We start from the raw sequence: 14,371 nt of genomic DNA, 5'->3' as shown, positions 1-14,371 counted from the left end.
GGTTCACTTGACTGATTCCAGAGTTGAAGGGATGGATTTATAAGAAAAAAGTTGGACAGGTTGTGTTCATTTCAGTTTAGAAGATTAAAATACAATGTTATTGAGACATAAAATCCCGACGGTCTAACAGAGTGAATGCTTTTGCCATCGAGGAGATAATTTAAACTTAAAAACTAGGAACGGAGTAAATTATTCACTTTTTTTTAAGCCTGATCCACCATTGAATAGAATCGTGGCTGATCCACTACCGGCATGTCATATTCCAACTTTCTCCCCATTCCCCTAGATGCCTTTCAAAAACTAGAGAACACAGGTTAAAAATAAGGAGTCTCACAAACTGAGAACAAGTGAGAAGAAGCTGTGTTTCTCATCGTGAGCCTGTGGGACTCCCCTCCCCACATAGCAGTGGTAGCAAGATCATTGCATACTTTCTTTTAAAGGCAGAAGGAGCTAGATTCTTGACTGACTTGGAGATGTGTAAGAGAATTGAGGCCACAATTAAATCAGCTATGATCTTCCTGAACGGTGGAGCAAGCTCGAAGGGCAGCAGGCACCTGCTCCCGAATCGCCTGTTTGTACAGCAGGTAATGCCTTTTCTGATCAACAACTGATAAACCCATAAACACTTCTTCAGAGCTGAAGAAAATAAACGGCAAAACACTTTATAAAGTTTACTGTTTTATCGATGTACTGGAAATGTGTTACGTAACATTGCGTATCATAAATATAATATTTAATATACAGATATTTCTAAACATATGACAAGTGTAATGTGCCAATGGCTCCTCCTCATGTCCTTCCTCATTCAGGCTGTCCCCCAGCTCCGCCCAATCCCCGCCGTAACTCGGTGAAAGTGAAACTCGGGCGGAACGGAAGCTGCTGGTTCATGTTGGGTTTACAACGAGAGAGACTCGGGGCCGGGATTCGGACGATACGGAGAGACCATGAGCCGGGTGAGGAGCTCGCTGCCGCCTCTGGTCCCGGTGTTAGTGCTGCTGCTGACTCTGGGACCGCTCTCAGGTAAAGGTCGGGGATAGGAGGAGCGGCCGTTCGGCGGGCTAGGCGCTAAAGTTGCTGCAGATCTGTGGAGGGGCCGCGTTAAAACGAAAGCAACAATTTGCCTGTCGTTCACCCCAGATCCTCACCCTTTTTCCGGGGTAGTCAGAATGGGAGAGAAAGTAAAACTGGCGAACGGTACACGCTGGTCTGACTTATGCTTCCATTTTCAAGTGGTACTGTAGTTTCATCCCTCTGGGAAAGTTATCCATTTAGTCCCATCCTCCGTGCATTAAACACGCCCCCAGTTTCCCGACAGACAGTTCCTTCTACAGCACTTTATCCCATTCCTTTTGAATACATTTTCAAACCAAGCTTCAGAAGATGACTAGTGTTGGGCTTTCTGGGGTTTAATGTATGTGGGACTAATCAGGAGGCAAGGAGACACACGTCTGCAAAGTGAAGGGACACTCCAGTGTAAAAACTTTCCTGTTCCGCGGTACATAGTGCAGTACTACACAATAAAACTGGAGTAGTTATTAAAACAAAACTGGAGAGGTGTGGATACCTTGTTATGTTATGGTAGTATCTCTGATTCAGGAAATGCAGGTCCAGGTCCTACCTGTTCCAGGTATGTAATAACATCTCAACAAGTTGATTTAGAAATATCTGAAATACCTCTAAAATATCTCATGAACAAGAAAATCTTTTGAAAACAGAAATAGGAAGGTGTGTTGTAGAAGTGGTCAAAGTGTGGTGCTGGAAAAGCACAGCAGGTCAGGTAGTATCCAAGGAGTAGGAGAGTAAGTGATCCCTACCTTTTGAGCCATAAGGCCTTGATTCATGTCTTATCTGCTCAGGTTGATTCAGAAATGTAAAAGTGGAGTGCTTTTATCTCCCTTTCCAGCTCCATTTTGATTTAGCCCGCATACCCCCTCCCTAACCTTTGATGCTCTGCATTGCCTGTACTGGGCTTTGCATGTAAATTAATCAATTGGAAAACATGGGTGATTTACTGGTGGTTAATAGATGAAAAAATACCACTGGTGATTTGTTGATTGAGAGGAAGACAAAAAAACAAGTTCATGTGCAAGAACACTTCTGAATATTAAAGGGAAAAAGTCTTTAAAAGACTGAAGAGGTTCACCTTTTATCACATTGACCAATTGGAAACATCCCTCTCCCGGCCCCCCCTGCCCAGCCCCCATCCCCCAGCCCCCCGCCCCCGCCCCCAATAAGCACAACAATCCCAGTAAGCAAACCCACTTAAAACACCGTAAAAAAACTGGAATTGGTGCTTTCAGGGTGAAGTTAGAAGGGCATAAGGAGAGAGAGAGTTTTGTAATGACCTGTTTCCACACAGCTCACTGTTGAACTCCGAGCTAGTTCTGGACTGAACTGCTCAATTAGAGAGCTGACCATTCCCCTTTCATTATACAGGTCACTTTTAAAACATGACCACGTTGGCCTGAAGTCTCATCTGTTTACACATCAGCAAAATGGCCTCTCAACACCCTTTAATCTCTGTATTAAACCCTCTAATCGGAACCAGGAGAGTTTTATGACCCTCCGAAAAAAAATCAAAGACACAGTGTCCTTGAGAAAAGAACAGCTTTTAGCAAAAAAAGGACCAGCTTTGTGACACCTTCCCCCCTTTAAAAAAAATCAATATCAAAAGATGGCTTCATTTTTAAACAAACGGGTTAGTTGTTTAAACAGATATATACACTATATTAATTATACCAATACAAACCTGCACAACCACGTGGGAATTCAGGCCGCAGCACACCTGCCATCGAATGCCCCCGTATCTCATTCAGGTCTCAATAACACATCAGTAATCACGTTTTCTCGACCTGCCACATGCACAATTGTCAATTTGAATGGCTGGAACAACAAGCTTCATCTAAACAGACTGGCATTTTTGTCCTTAAATTTTTCTACAAATGTCATTGGTTTATGATCAGTGTATAGGATTGTCTCAGATGCATTGCTGATAATATAAACACTGAAATGTTGCCAACACCAAGCTTAAAGTCTCTTTTTCTACTGTTAAATATTTCTGTTGATGAACATTCAACTTCCTGGAAAAATATCTGATGGGTCTTTTTATCCTAGCATCATCCTCCTGCAGGAGCACTGCACCCACATCCACATCACTGGCATCGATATCCACCTTGAAAGGCTTCATGTAGTCTGGTGTGGCTAATACTGGGGCAGTGGTTTTGACAGTCCGCTGTCCACTGAAACTTCTTGCCCTTTTTTAACAATTCAATGATTGGAGCAGCCAGACTGCTAAAGTTTGGCACAAACTTTTGGTAAAATCCACTTAATCCCAAAAATCGTAGTATTGCTTTTTTCGTCGACCATGTGGGCAATTCCCCAATTACTTTCGTCTTCGCATCCCATGGGGCCATTTGTCCATGTCCAATAACATGGCCCAGGAAGGTGACTTGGGCTTTAGCAAATTCACTTTTAGCCAGGTTTATCAGCAAGCCTGCCTGCCGAAGTCGACCGAACAACTCCAATAAATGCTGTAAATGGTCCTTCCAAGAATGACTAAAAATCACCAGATCATCATTATACACCACACAGTTGGGTAATCTGGCAATGACTATATTAGTCAGTCTCTGAAATATGGCTGGAGCATTTTTCATACCAAATGGCACGACTTTGAACTGGTATAGTCCATTTGACGTTATGAAAGCCAAAATTGCCCTTCGCTGTCTCTGACAGAAGTACTTGCCAGTAGCCTCTGAGCAAGTCCAACTTAGAAATGTCAGTTGCTTGTTCCACGTTTTCGACACCATCCTCCAACTGTGGGATTAGATATGCATCAGTCTTTGTAACGGCATTGACATTGTGATAGTCCACACATAACCATTGGGTACCATCTGGCTTTGGCACCATGACTATGGCTGAGCTCCAGTCACTAACTCACTTTGATTATGCCATCTTGGAGCATGCACTCTATCTCCTTCTGAACCTGTACCAACTTTAGACAGTTATGCCTATAAGGATGTTGCTTAATTGGAACAGCAATTTCTATCTCTACATCATGCACAATTAGGTTATACTTCCCAGTCTATTTCCATGTGATAATAACTCTTTCAGGTCATTTTGATTTTCTTGTGGAAGATAACTCAATAATTTATCCCTATTTTTGACAGCTTCCTCATTGTCCAATTTGATTTGAGGAATGTCCAATTCAGAATCCTCTGAACTTGGTTCTGTTCTGTTATCAGTAAAACCTTCTCCTCTTGCTTTCCTTCCCCATCAAACTATCTTTTGAGCATATTCACATGACACACTGAGATTTCTTCTTCTCTGGAGTCCTTATGAAGTAGTTCACCTCACTCAGTTTCCTCTTGATTTGATACGGTCCACTAAACCTTGCTTTTAAAGGCACACCTGTTACTGGAAGTAACACCAATACCTTAGCCCAATTGCAAAACTGCGAATTTGTGATTTCTTACCCGCTTCCTGTTTCATTGTATGCTGTGATACTTTTAAATGCTGTCTAGCCAACTTTCTAGCTCTATTTAATAATTCTCTAAAATTTGATACACAGTGCAAAAGGGCGATCTCAGAATTCTGACTTATTAGTTTCTCCTTAATCAATTTTAATGGTTCTCTTACTTCATGCCCAAAAATGAATTCAAATGGACTGAATTTGGTCAATTCATTTGGTGCGTCTCAAAATCGCAAAAAGTACAAAAGGAACTCCCTTATCTCAATCATCTGGATAATCCTGACCATAAGCTTCTCAACATGGTCTTTAGTGTTTGATGCTATCTCTCTAGGTCTTACTGAGATTGTGGATGGTACACAGTAGATTTGAATTGCTTTATCCCCAAGTTATTCATAACCTCCTTGAATAGTTTGGATGTGAAGTTTGATCCTTGATCTGAGTTGACCTCTACTGTTAATCCGTACTGAGTAAAAAATTTAAGTAATTCTTCGACAGCCCTTTTTCCTGTGATATTGCATAATGGGATTGCCTCTGGAAATTTAGTCGGCATTATTATTAAACAAAAAGTGAGAATAAGTATTTATTGAGGTAGGGGGCCTATGCAATCAATCAAGACTCTTGTGAAAGGTTCCTCAAATGCTGGAATAGGTATTAAAGGTGCAGGTTTTATTACAGCCTGTGGTTTTCCGAATAGCTGACATATATGACATGTCTGGCAAAATTTAACTACATCCTTGTCTTAAGTTCTTTTTCCTGAGATTCTTACAGATTTGATGCAACTGCAACATACCAACTTCTGTGAACAAGCAACCAAATTTATTAAGCACAGTACCCCCTTTGATCCCTCTCACAGGTGTGCGAGGTTGAGTCAAAAATGATGCCCTGAACAAAGAAAACACATTCCCATTATACAGGTCAGTTAGCCATGCCTACAGATGCTCTGGCCACTCCCCCACAGTTACATGCCACTCAAGACAACCCCAGTTAACTCACAGTCAGATGTTACCCCAGGTACAATGGCAGGGTGAGAGCATCTTCCAAGATAATGTAAATGCTAATGCCCTAATCCTGGGGAATCGTTATGCAGATGATTTCTTGACTCAGTGATTCCTCAAGCCAATGTGGGTGCGACATACTTCTGGCCAAAAAGCATTTCTAGATGGAAGAGACTGAATTATGGTTTAACTTGACAATAGCAAGGGGGACTAATAGCAAATGACTGTCTACATAATGTGTAAATTACAATGGATGGTCATCTGTATTCTTTCATGATTGTCGTGCCCACCCAAAGACAGTGCAGATAAACCCTTTAATTTTACATTAGTGTCCAGAGAGATATTCCCATTTAATCTTTTAACATTACATTCCTCCCTTTTTATCATTCCATGATAACCACCTAGATGACACTACCGGCTTTCATAAGAATCTTACTGCCAGTACTAAAGCAAGTTATTGATACACAACATGAAATGATTATAACAACAAAAATTACTAGTCTATACAGTAAAATAAAGTTTGAAGAATCCGCCCACATGGAAAAAAATTCCCCACGAAAGGTCTTAAACCCACAGTCCTTAGTGACCACTCCATCCCCTCCAAGTCGAGTGGAAGTGAGCCAGTTCTCCAAAATCTCCTTCAATAAAGTCTAACCTGAAAACAAAATTCAGTCTGTCCTTGCACACCACTTCATGGAGAAATCTGAATTCTTGGATAAGGGCAGTCAGATACTTAACAAAACTGACAAGACTTCCATCCTTGTGGAGATGCTTCAGATAGAGGATACCAGCACATCTGAGTGTACAGTGCTGCAGCAGCAGCCTGCTAGGTAATTGCAGCATTCTTGGCTGCTTCTGCTCCCATGCAGCTGTGAAATGTAACAAAGCCAACTGGCTGTTGTGATGTTAGCTTGATCAGTGAACCTTCATATCCCTTAAATGATTGAAAGTGAAGGTAGAGCTCATGTGGTTTAATATCCATAGGAAGACCACTGACAAAAAGCATACAGACCTCCTCTTCACTGTTGTTAGCTTCTTTACTTTTTATGCTCATGACTGGGGAGCTGATTTAATCCATTGGATCAGGTTGTGGAGGGGTGAGTGGTGGTCCGAAGGTGTGCTTTACCCATGAATGGAGAAACTCCAAAGACCATGTCAGCTGCTGAAAATATCTTTGCATTTCCTCCTTGCCAAAGTGGTTATCAGTATGAAGACAGATATACATTTAACTACCATAAGACCATAAGACATAGGAGTGGAAGTAAGGCCATTCGGCCCATCGAGTCCACTCCGCCATTCAATCATGGCTGATGCGCATTTCAGCTCCACTTACCAGCGTTCTCCCCGTAGCCCTTAATTCCTCTAGACAACAAGAATCTATCAATCTCGGCCTTGAAGACATTTAGCGTCCCGGCTTTCACTGCACTCCCTGGCAATGAATTCCACAGGCCCACCACTCTCTGGCTGAAGAAATGTCTCCGCATTTCTGTTCTGAAATGACCCCCTCTAATTCTAAGGCTGTGTCCACGGGTCCTAGTCTCCTTGTCTAACGGAAACAATTTCCTAGCATCCACCTTTTCCAAGCCATGTATTATTTTGTATGTCTCTATTAAGTCTCCCCTTAATCTTCTAAACTCCAACGAATACAATCCCAGTATCCTCAGCCGTTCCTCATATGTTAGACCTGTAATTCCAGGGATCATCCGTGTGAATCTCCGCTGGACACGTTCCAGTGCCAGTATGTCCTTTCTGAGGTGTGGGGACCAAAACTGGACACAGTACTCCAAATGGGGCCTAACCAGAGCTTTATAAAGTCTTAGTAGTACATCTCTGCTTTTATATTCCAACCCTCTTGAGATAAGAGACAACATTGCATTTGCTTTCTTAATCACGGACTCAACCTGCATGTTTACCTTTAGAGAATCCTCGACTAGCACTCCCAGATCCCTTTGTGCTTTGGCTTTATTAATTTTCTCACCATTTAGAAAGTAGTCTATGCTTTTATTCTTTTTGCCAAAGTGCAAGACCTCGCACTTGCTCACGTTAAATTCCATCAGCCATTTCCTGGACCACTCTCCCAACCTGTCTAGATCCTTCTGTAGCCTCCCCACTTCCTCAGCACTACCTGCCTGTCCACCTAACTTCGTATCATCGGCAAACTTCGCTAGAATGCCCCCGGTTCCCTCATCCAAATCATTAATATATAATGCGAACAGCTGTGGCCCCAGCACCGAATCCTGCGGGACACCGCTCGTCACTGGCTGCCATTCTGAAAAAGAACCTTTTATCCCAACTCTCTGCCTTCTGTTAGACAGCCAATCCTCAATCCATCCCAGCAGCTCACCTCGAACACCATAGGCCCTCACCTTGCTCAGCAGCCTCCCGTGTGGCACCTTATCAAAGGCCTTTTGAAAGTCTAGATAGACCACATCCACTGGGTTTCCCTGGTCTAACCTACTTGTTACCTCTTCAAAAAATTCCAACTACACTAAATTATGTCTGTTTATTCCAACATTCTCAGTCCCCTTGAAGTCTGTTACTCTGTTCACTATTTATGACATTATCAAGTTTTTTACAATTCATAAACTTCTAAATTGTACTGCCTCAACAGTTCAATCATAAACAATAATCAATGGCCCTAAAATCAAACCCAAGGGGGACCCAATTCAGGTTATTCAAAAATTATTTTCCTTTAACAAATTAATTCTTGGCTAATGTGAAAGCTGTCAAGTAAAGTGTTTCCTGTGTTCTAGCCATTTAAGAGGCAGTTTCAGTTCAGATTTAAATCTCCCATTATCATGCGAAATAAATGCAGAACATATTAAAATATTTTCTCCAAATGAGACTTCCCAAATAAAACACAGTCGGAATTACAGTGGCAACTTTGGTAGAGATCAACATTTTTGAATTGCAATATGAAGGAGGCCAATGAAGTCTTAACAATAATTAACAAAACTGAAACAACTCTACCTCAAGTTCTGATATTCTCTAAAATCTTAACAAAACATCAAACTGAAAATGCACTGTTCGTTTTGTGAACACTGCATTAAAAACACAGCAACAAAGGTATTTTAATATAATACTCTCATCTGGCTAAAGCATGACCACTGACCCAACTGTTTCTTTTTAAACAGGCATTGTAGAATTTCAAACAAATCAGGGGCTCAAGGCACTCAATCAATTTGTTTTAAGGTTACAAGTTTGATAATTTTAAAAAGGGCATAATGTTGAACAATTTCAATGTGAAAACAAAGTCTGTCCCATGACACAGCCTGCAAAACACATTGAGTTGAGATCCTGATTCAAACATGGCAAAACAGTTACTTAAAAGGATTTTCTAAAACAGTATTTTAACAAACCAAAACTTTTAAACATCAAGCACTCTCAGCATGGCACAAGCTACATTGAAACTTTCCTTTTTCAACCCAAGTATTAGAGCAACCTTTAATTTTAGCGTTTCTTGTTTTTGTTTTTGCATCCTCTCACTGAAATTACTCTTGTAAAAAGAGAAAACCCTGACAGCAGACCACATGGCACCGCAGTCCAAGCCACTCTCTTCCCCCAGAATAAAGACTTGCAGAGCCTCAAATATCATCACTAGGGGCCTTTAACCCTTTTCTCACTTTACTCCTTATGGGGGCTCAAACCCCAATTAAACACAGACAACTTGAATCCCAAACACAGAGAGCTCGAAACTTAAACACCATAAGCTTGAACCTCAGCACAGTGCGGACGACTTGAACCTCAAATCAACCCACCCAGTGGACTTGAACCCTAGTCCACGCAGAGGACACGAACCTCAATCAAACCCACCCCAGGGGGCTCGAAGCCCAGTAACACGCAGAGGACTCAAATCTCAATTAAACCCACCCCAGGGAATTCTAACCCTAGTACTGTGCAGTAGACCCGAGCCTCAATCAAACCCACTTCAGGGGACTCTAGCCCCAGTACTGCGCAGAAAACTCAGACTTCAACCAAACTCACCTGTGGGGACTGGGACCCCAGTACCATGCAGAGGACTCTAACCTCAAATATACTCCCCCGTTTCCCCCCCCCCCTCCTGAGAGGCTTGAACCTCAATTATACCCCACTCCCCCCAATGCAGCGCAGAGGACTTGAACCTCTGTCTGCCACTGCGCTTGCGAAACAGTATCTTTCAACTGAACTAATTACCATGTGGGGAATCTGTAGAAAAGTGAGTGATTGAGTGAGGATATTGTCTCCAGCACACAGGAATATCAAGAGGGACCAAGGTTTGTAATCTTACCTTGTGGGCCCATTGTCTTGAGACATCGATGTTCCAGGTGGCTGCTGACACCATCTGACCATAACTATCCATTTGGATCCTGCCGACTATGCCAATATAGTCATCCCGTTTCACCCCCTCAGTCAAAGCAAAATGCTTAGCAACACTGTATTGTTTTATCTCCTTCACCTTTATCCCCGGCCCTGGAGGGAGGGAGAGAGAGAAAACAATCGCCCATGTGCACAGAGACATGAGTTCAAGGTCTTCTCTGGAACAGCAGTTTCTCGATGAACTATACAGTCATTTTACAGGGAGGAGCATCCAGATAAGGCAACATACATATTAATTGGGTGACCATTACAATCAATGAGTATCAATAGCAGAGATCAAGTCCTTTACTGTTATACACTGAATGTTCTTAACCTTGTTAACTGGATTCATACAGTAGATACTTTTCACCTTATTAACTAATGTTACATACTGAATGCTACCTCATTTTATTAAATGGGTCTACATAATGAATGATTTTCCACCTTGTTGACCCATTACCCTTGCCTCCAGCACCCCATTGTTAACCGTAACTTATTTGATCTGAGTCATTCTCAGCTGAACACTCTTTTTTTTACTAAACTCAGAACTTAACTTGTTCCCTGCCTGCTTATGCCCTATACACATTCTCACAGTAGGTAAACCACCTTAAAACACAGTTTAAAAAAAACTGGAACAGCTGCTTACAGGTTGAAGTTAGAAGGGCAGAAAGAGACAGAGAGAGAGAGAGTTTCCACACAGCTCACCTTTGAACTCCTAACAAATTCTGAACTGAACTGCTCAGCTAGAGAGCTGACCACTTCCCTTTTAGTATACAGGTCACTTCTAGAACATGACCACTTCAGCCTGAAGTCTCATCTGTTTACATATAAACAAAAAGGCCTCTCAATACCCTTTAATCTCTGTACAAAACCATTCTAATTAGAACCAGGACAGTTTTATGACTCCTCCGAAAAAAATCAAGGACACAGTATCGTTGAGAAAAGGAACAGCTTTTAGAAAAAAGGGTCCAGCTTTGTGACAATAGTGAGAGTAGTCTCTGAAAGAATTGCCCAAGTAATTGAATGTTTCTCTGGAATGTACCTGGAATCTTCTGAAAATTTCCATAAAAATTGGACCAGTTCAGATGGTTCCAAATGAAATTGAGTAAAATAGTTATCCAGGAAAAGATAGTCTGACTCCTGAATGGCTATTACACTGACTCCATACTTGACTGTCTCATACCAAACTATACCATTCCCAGATTACTTGCACCAACCAGACCGTAACCTGACACCCCCCCTTTCTAGGGAGCTGAAACCTCCACTAATTGAAGTGAGTCATGCAGACCTGGAAGGTTTTGGGGTACACCTCTGTTTGCACCATTAACTTAACTCGAAGTGTGACAATAGGATATGACCCACAACCATCTGATGAAGGAGCAGTGCTCTGAAAGCTAGTGCTTCCAAATAAACCTGTTGGACTATAACCTGGTGTAGTGTGATTTTTAACTTTTAACAATAGGACAGTACTTTTGGCATTGTCACAGGGAATTAACAGAGTTGGAATTGACCTTTATTGTCAGTGTTGATGGTGTATTACATGTTGGGTGAAGAGAGAATCAGGGTCGATGGTTGTGCTTTTCCAGCACACTGTATCAGGCAGCATCTGAGGAGCAGGAGAATCGATGTTTCGAGCATAAGCTTTTCATCAGGAAGGGCTCCCGATGAAGGGCTCATGCTCAAAATGTTGACTCTCCTACTCCGTGGATGCTGCCTGACATGTGGTGCTGGAAAAGCACAACCATCTTCGACTCTGATCTCCAGCATCTGCAGTCATCACTTTCTCCTCCCTGAAAAGAGAATCATGCTTGGCTGTTGGGACTACGTTATCAATTAAACACAATTCATTTACTAGGTACGTATTTGAATAACACACTTTTAACTACAGGTCATATTGCTATAACGTACATTTCGTTAACACGAATTTGCTATAACACTATTGATGAATTGGGGCACTGTTTCTAAAGTGCAAAGTTTGAAGTGTGTATTGATTCTAAAGCAGTTCCAGCTCTATTAGTATAAATGGTGCTGCTATTATCTAATTTTTTTAAAACACAGGATTGCACAAGGACAGAACTACTGCGTGATAGCAGAACTGACTGTACCAGAGAGATCTCAATCATTGTCTTTCATGACCATAACATTTTTACCCAGTAGAGTTTGCAGCTGGCCAGGCTGAACATCTTCACCATTCCTCCTGATATAGGATACCATCTTGCACAATGTTAGTCTTCGCAGTGTTGATAAACAAAGGGATTTCTTCAGGCTGTTTATACACAAGTCTTTGTGCCAAATGTGTGCCTTATTTGGAATTATGCTTACATGTGATCAATCCTGAAAATGCATGTCGTATTTGGACTTATCCATGCATGTGAGCAATCCCAAATGTTTTGTCCAAATGTATGTTTTGTCTGGTAGAGACAGCAGTTCCTGATTTCCTGCACTTATAACTCTCAGTAGACCTGATCAGAATTATGCCGAGTCATTCACATAACACGTGAGTCATTCACATTTTTAGGTCTCTTATCAGTTCCTGTCTGTTCCTGTTATCTTCAGCCTTATCCAACATTATGAAGTACATGAAAAGTTGGAAGACTGTTTTGCAGATCATTGGCCAATAAGGATGGTTTGTTTGTCCTTTGCCTTGTTAAAATATTTCTGCAGAGTTGTGTTATCCTTTGGGTTGGATGAGTGTCTTTGTATTTGTAGAAAGGGGACTTAGTTCTAACTCTGATTAAAAGCCTAATTGTAAGCAAGCTTTGCCACTTGTTTTTAGAAATTAGTTTTGTTTTATAATAAATGTACTATTTTTAAGCTCATTAAGGAAACTTGGTGGAAGTCTGAACAGCAGTACTAAAAGGGAAACAATTGGCCAGTTTGGTGATTTGAATCTAATCATTTATGATGACAGTGAGACTCATGGAGTAGTCTGGTTGATTACTAGCACATTCCTTACAACACTTCGATTTCCACTTCAAGGTTTGCAGTTATATAAGGACTATTTGAACGGTGAAGTACCATAATGCAGATAATATGGGGAAATAAATCTAAGCAAGGACTCACTTGTTTTTTATAATTTTTTTATTGAAAACCTTTTTAAATCTTTTACATGACATTTATGTACAAAAAAATTAAAACAGAAAAAAAGGCAGTACAACAAAGCCATAACACAGTACTATTGTTAATGAATGACCTACTATTCTACCAGAAGACTACTTAACTTAAATGAAACTACCAATATATTAAATAAATACTAACTTAAACTAAATTCAAATAATGTAAATTAAATAATATCTCACTATTCTATCTCACTTATCACACTGAGACTCCCATCCCTGGGAGCACCATCTACAGTACCTGTATTCTTTTTCCCCAGTTTCCTCCTCCTGGGGCCCCATGGGCACCTGTACCGATTCCCACGGCCCTAATTAATATTGCTGATACGTCAGCGTCAATATAATTTTAAAAAGGGTCACCATGTCTTGTAAATCTGTTCCGTTTAGCGGTGCACCATATTTGTGAGGTAGTCTTTGGGGAGATGCTCCATCACCAGTCTCTGCCACCCCGTAAGACTTGGTGATTTTTCCGACGTCCAATTCAGTAGAATGTTTTTCCTCGCACAATGGGTAAGAATATTATACAATCTCTTCCCGTGTTCCCCCAGAAAGGACACATTTGGCAAGCTCAAAAGAAGAATTACCGGATCCACATTAATTTTAATCCCCAGGGTGTCCTTTAGATCCCTTACTATAGAACTCCAGTATGTCTAGATCTTGCAACATGACCAATAGCAGTGTGTGAGAGTGCCGATACTAATTTTACATTTGGGGCACCCTGGTGATACTCCTCTCTTGAACTTAGCTAACCTGTCTGGCGCCATATGAGCCCTGTGTAAGATCTCCGATTGCATGGCCTGCGCTCTGTTACATACTGAGATTTTCCTTACATTCCCCCAGATGTCTTCCCATACCTCCAATGAAATATCCTCTCCTAACTCTCAATTCCACGTCTTACAAAGTCCTTCCATGTTCCTCAGGGCATGGCCTTTCTGTAAATGATATAAAGTACTGAGTGAAAGAGCACCCGTACATTGAAGTACTCTTTTCTAAGTCTGATTTGTAACACTGGACCAGGAGCATGGTTTTCCTCTGTACGTAATCCCTAATCTGGAAATATCGGAAAAGGTCCCTATTAGTCAATCCATATTTCTGACTAAATGACATCAGGACCTCCCCCTCGAATAAATCTCCCAGACAGAAGTTTCCCTTATTCTCCCATGCCTTAAAGCTGGAGTCCATTGCCCCAAGTTTAAATCCTTCGGCTCCCACCAACCAGGTAAATAGCGAAGTCTTAGATCAATTGCCCTCTTCTTGCCTCATTATCTTCCAGGCTGTCACTGTATTCAAAATAATTGGACTTTTACACTGCTGGGTCACGGATTTCATCTTGTCCATAAATAATAAATTAATTAAAGGACATCTTGACTGCGAGGCTTCAATACCAAGGACTCACTTTTAGTAGGGAAAAAAGGAGGAAACAAATCTGCTGAGAATATACTAGTGTTACTCAACAT

The 14,371-nt window shown here is 41.3% G+C and overlaps 1 protein-coding gene across 4 annotated transcripts in view; it reads left to right on the top strand.

The window, feature by feature from the left end:
• Positions 1 to 695: 695 nt before the first annotated feature.
• The window catches only part of LOC122557764 (uncharacterized), a 48,893-nt gene continuing 35,217 nt past the window's right edge, over positions 696 to 14,371 (top strand). For 2 of the 4 annotated variants that reach the window (XM_043705727.2, XM_087996475.1), the window contains exon 1: positions 698 to 1,020. In XM_043705727.2, coding sequence (XP_043561662.2) covers positions 945 to 1,020 — 76 coding nt within the window. In that variant the 5' untranslated portion in view covers positions 698 to 944. Of the gene's footprint in view, positions 1,021 to 12,216; positions 12,296 to 14,371 lie in introns of all 4 variants that reach the window. The other 2 variants (XM_087996477.1, XM_087996476.1) reach the window with 2 other exon arrangements.

The sequence above is a fragment of the Chiloscyllium plagiosum genome, unplaced genomic scaffold (assembly GCF_037043375.1).
Source record: "Chiloscyllium plagiosum isolate Xiang-an unplaced genomic scaffold, Cpla_swu_hap1 HiC_scaffold_18, whole genome shotgun sequence".
Classification (NCBI taxonomy): Eukaryota; Metazoa; Chordata; class Chondrichthyes; order Orectolobiformes; family Hemiscylliidae; genus Chiloscyllium; species Chiloscyllium plagiosum.
The sequence above is the reverse complement of the archived record's forward strand: the minus strand, read 5'-3'. Positions and strand labels throughout refer to the sequence as shown.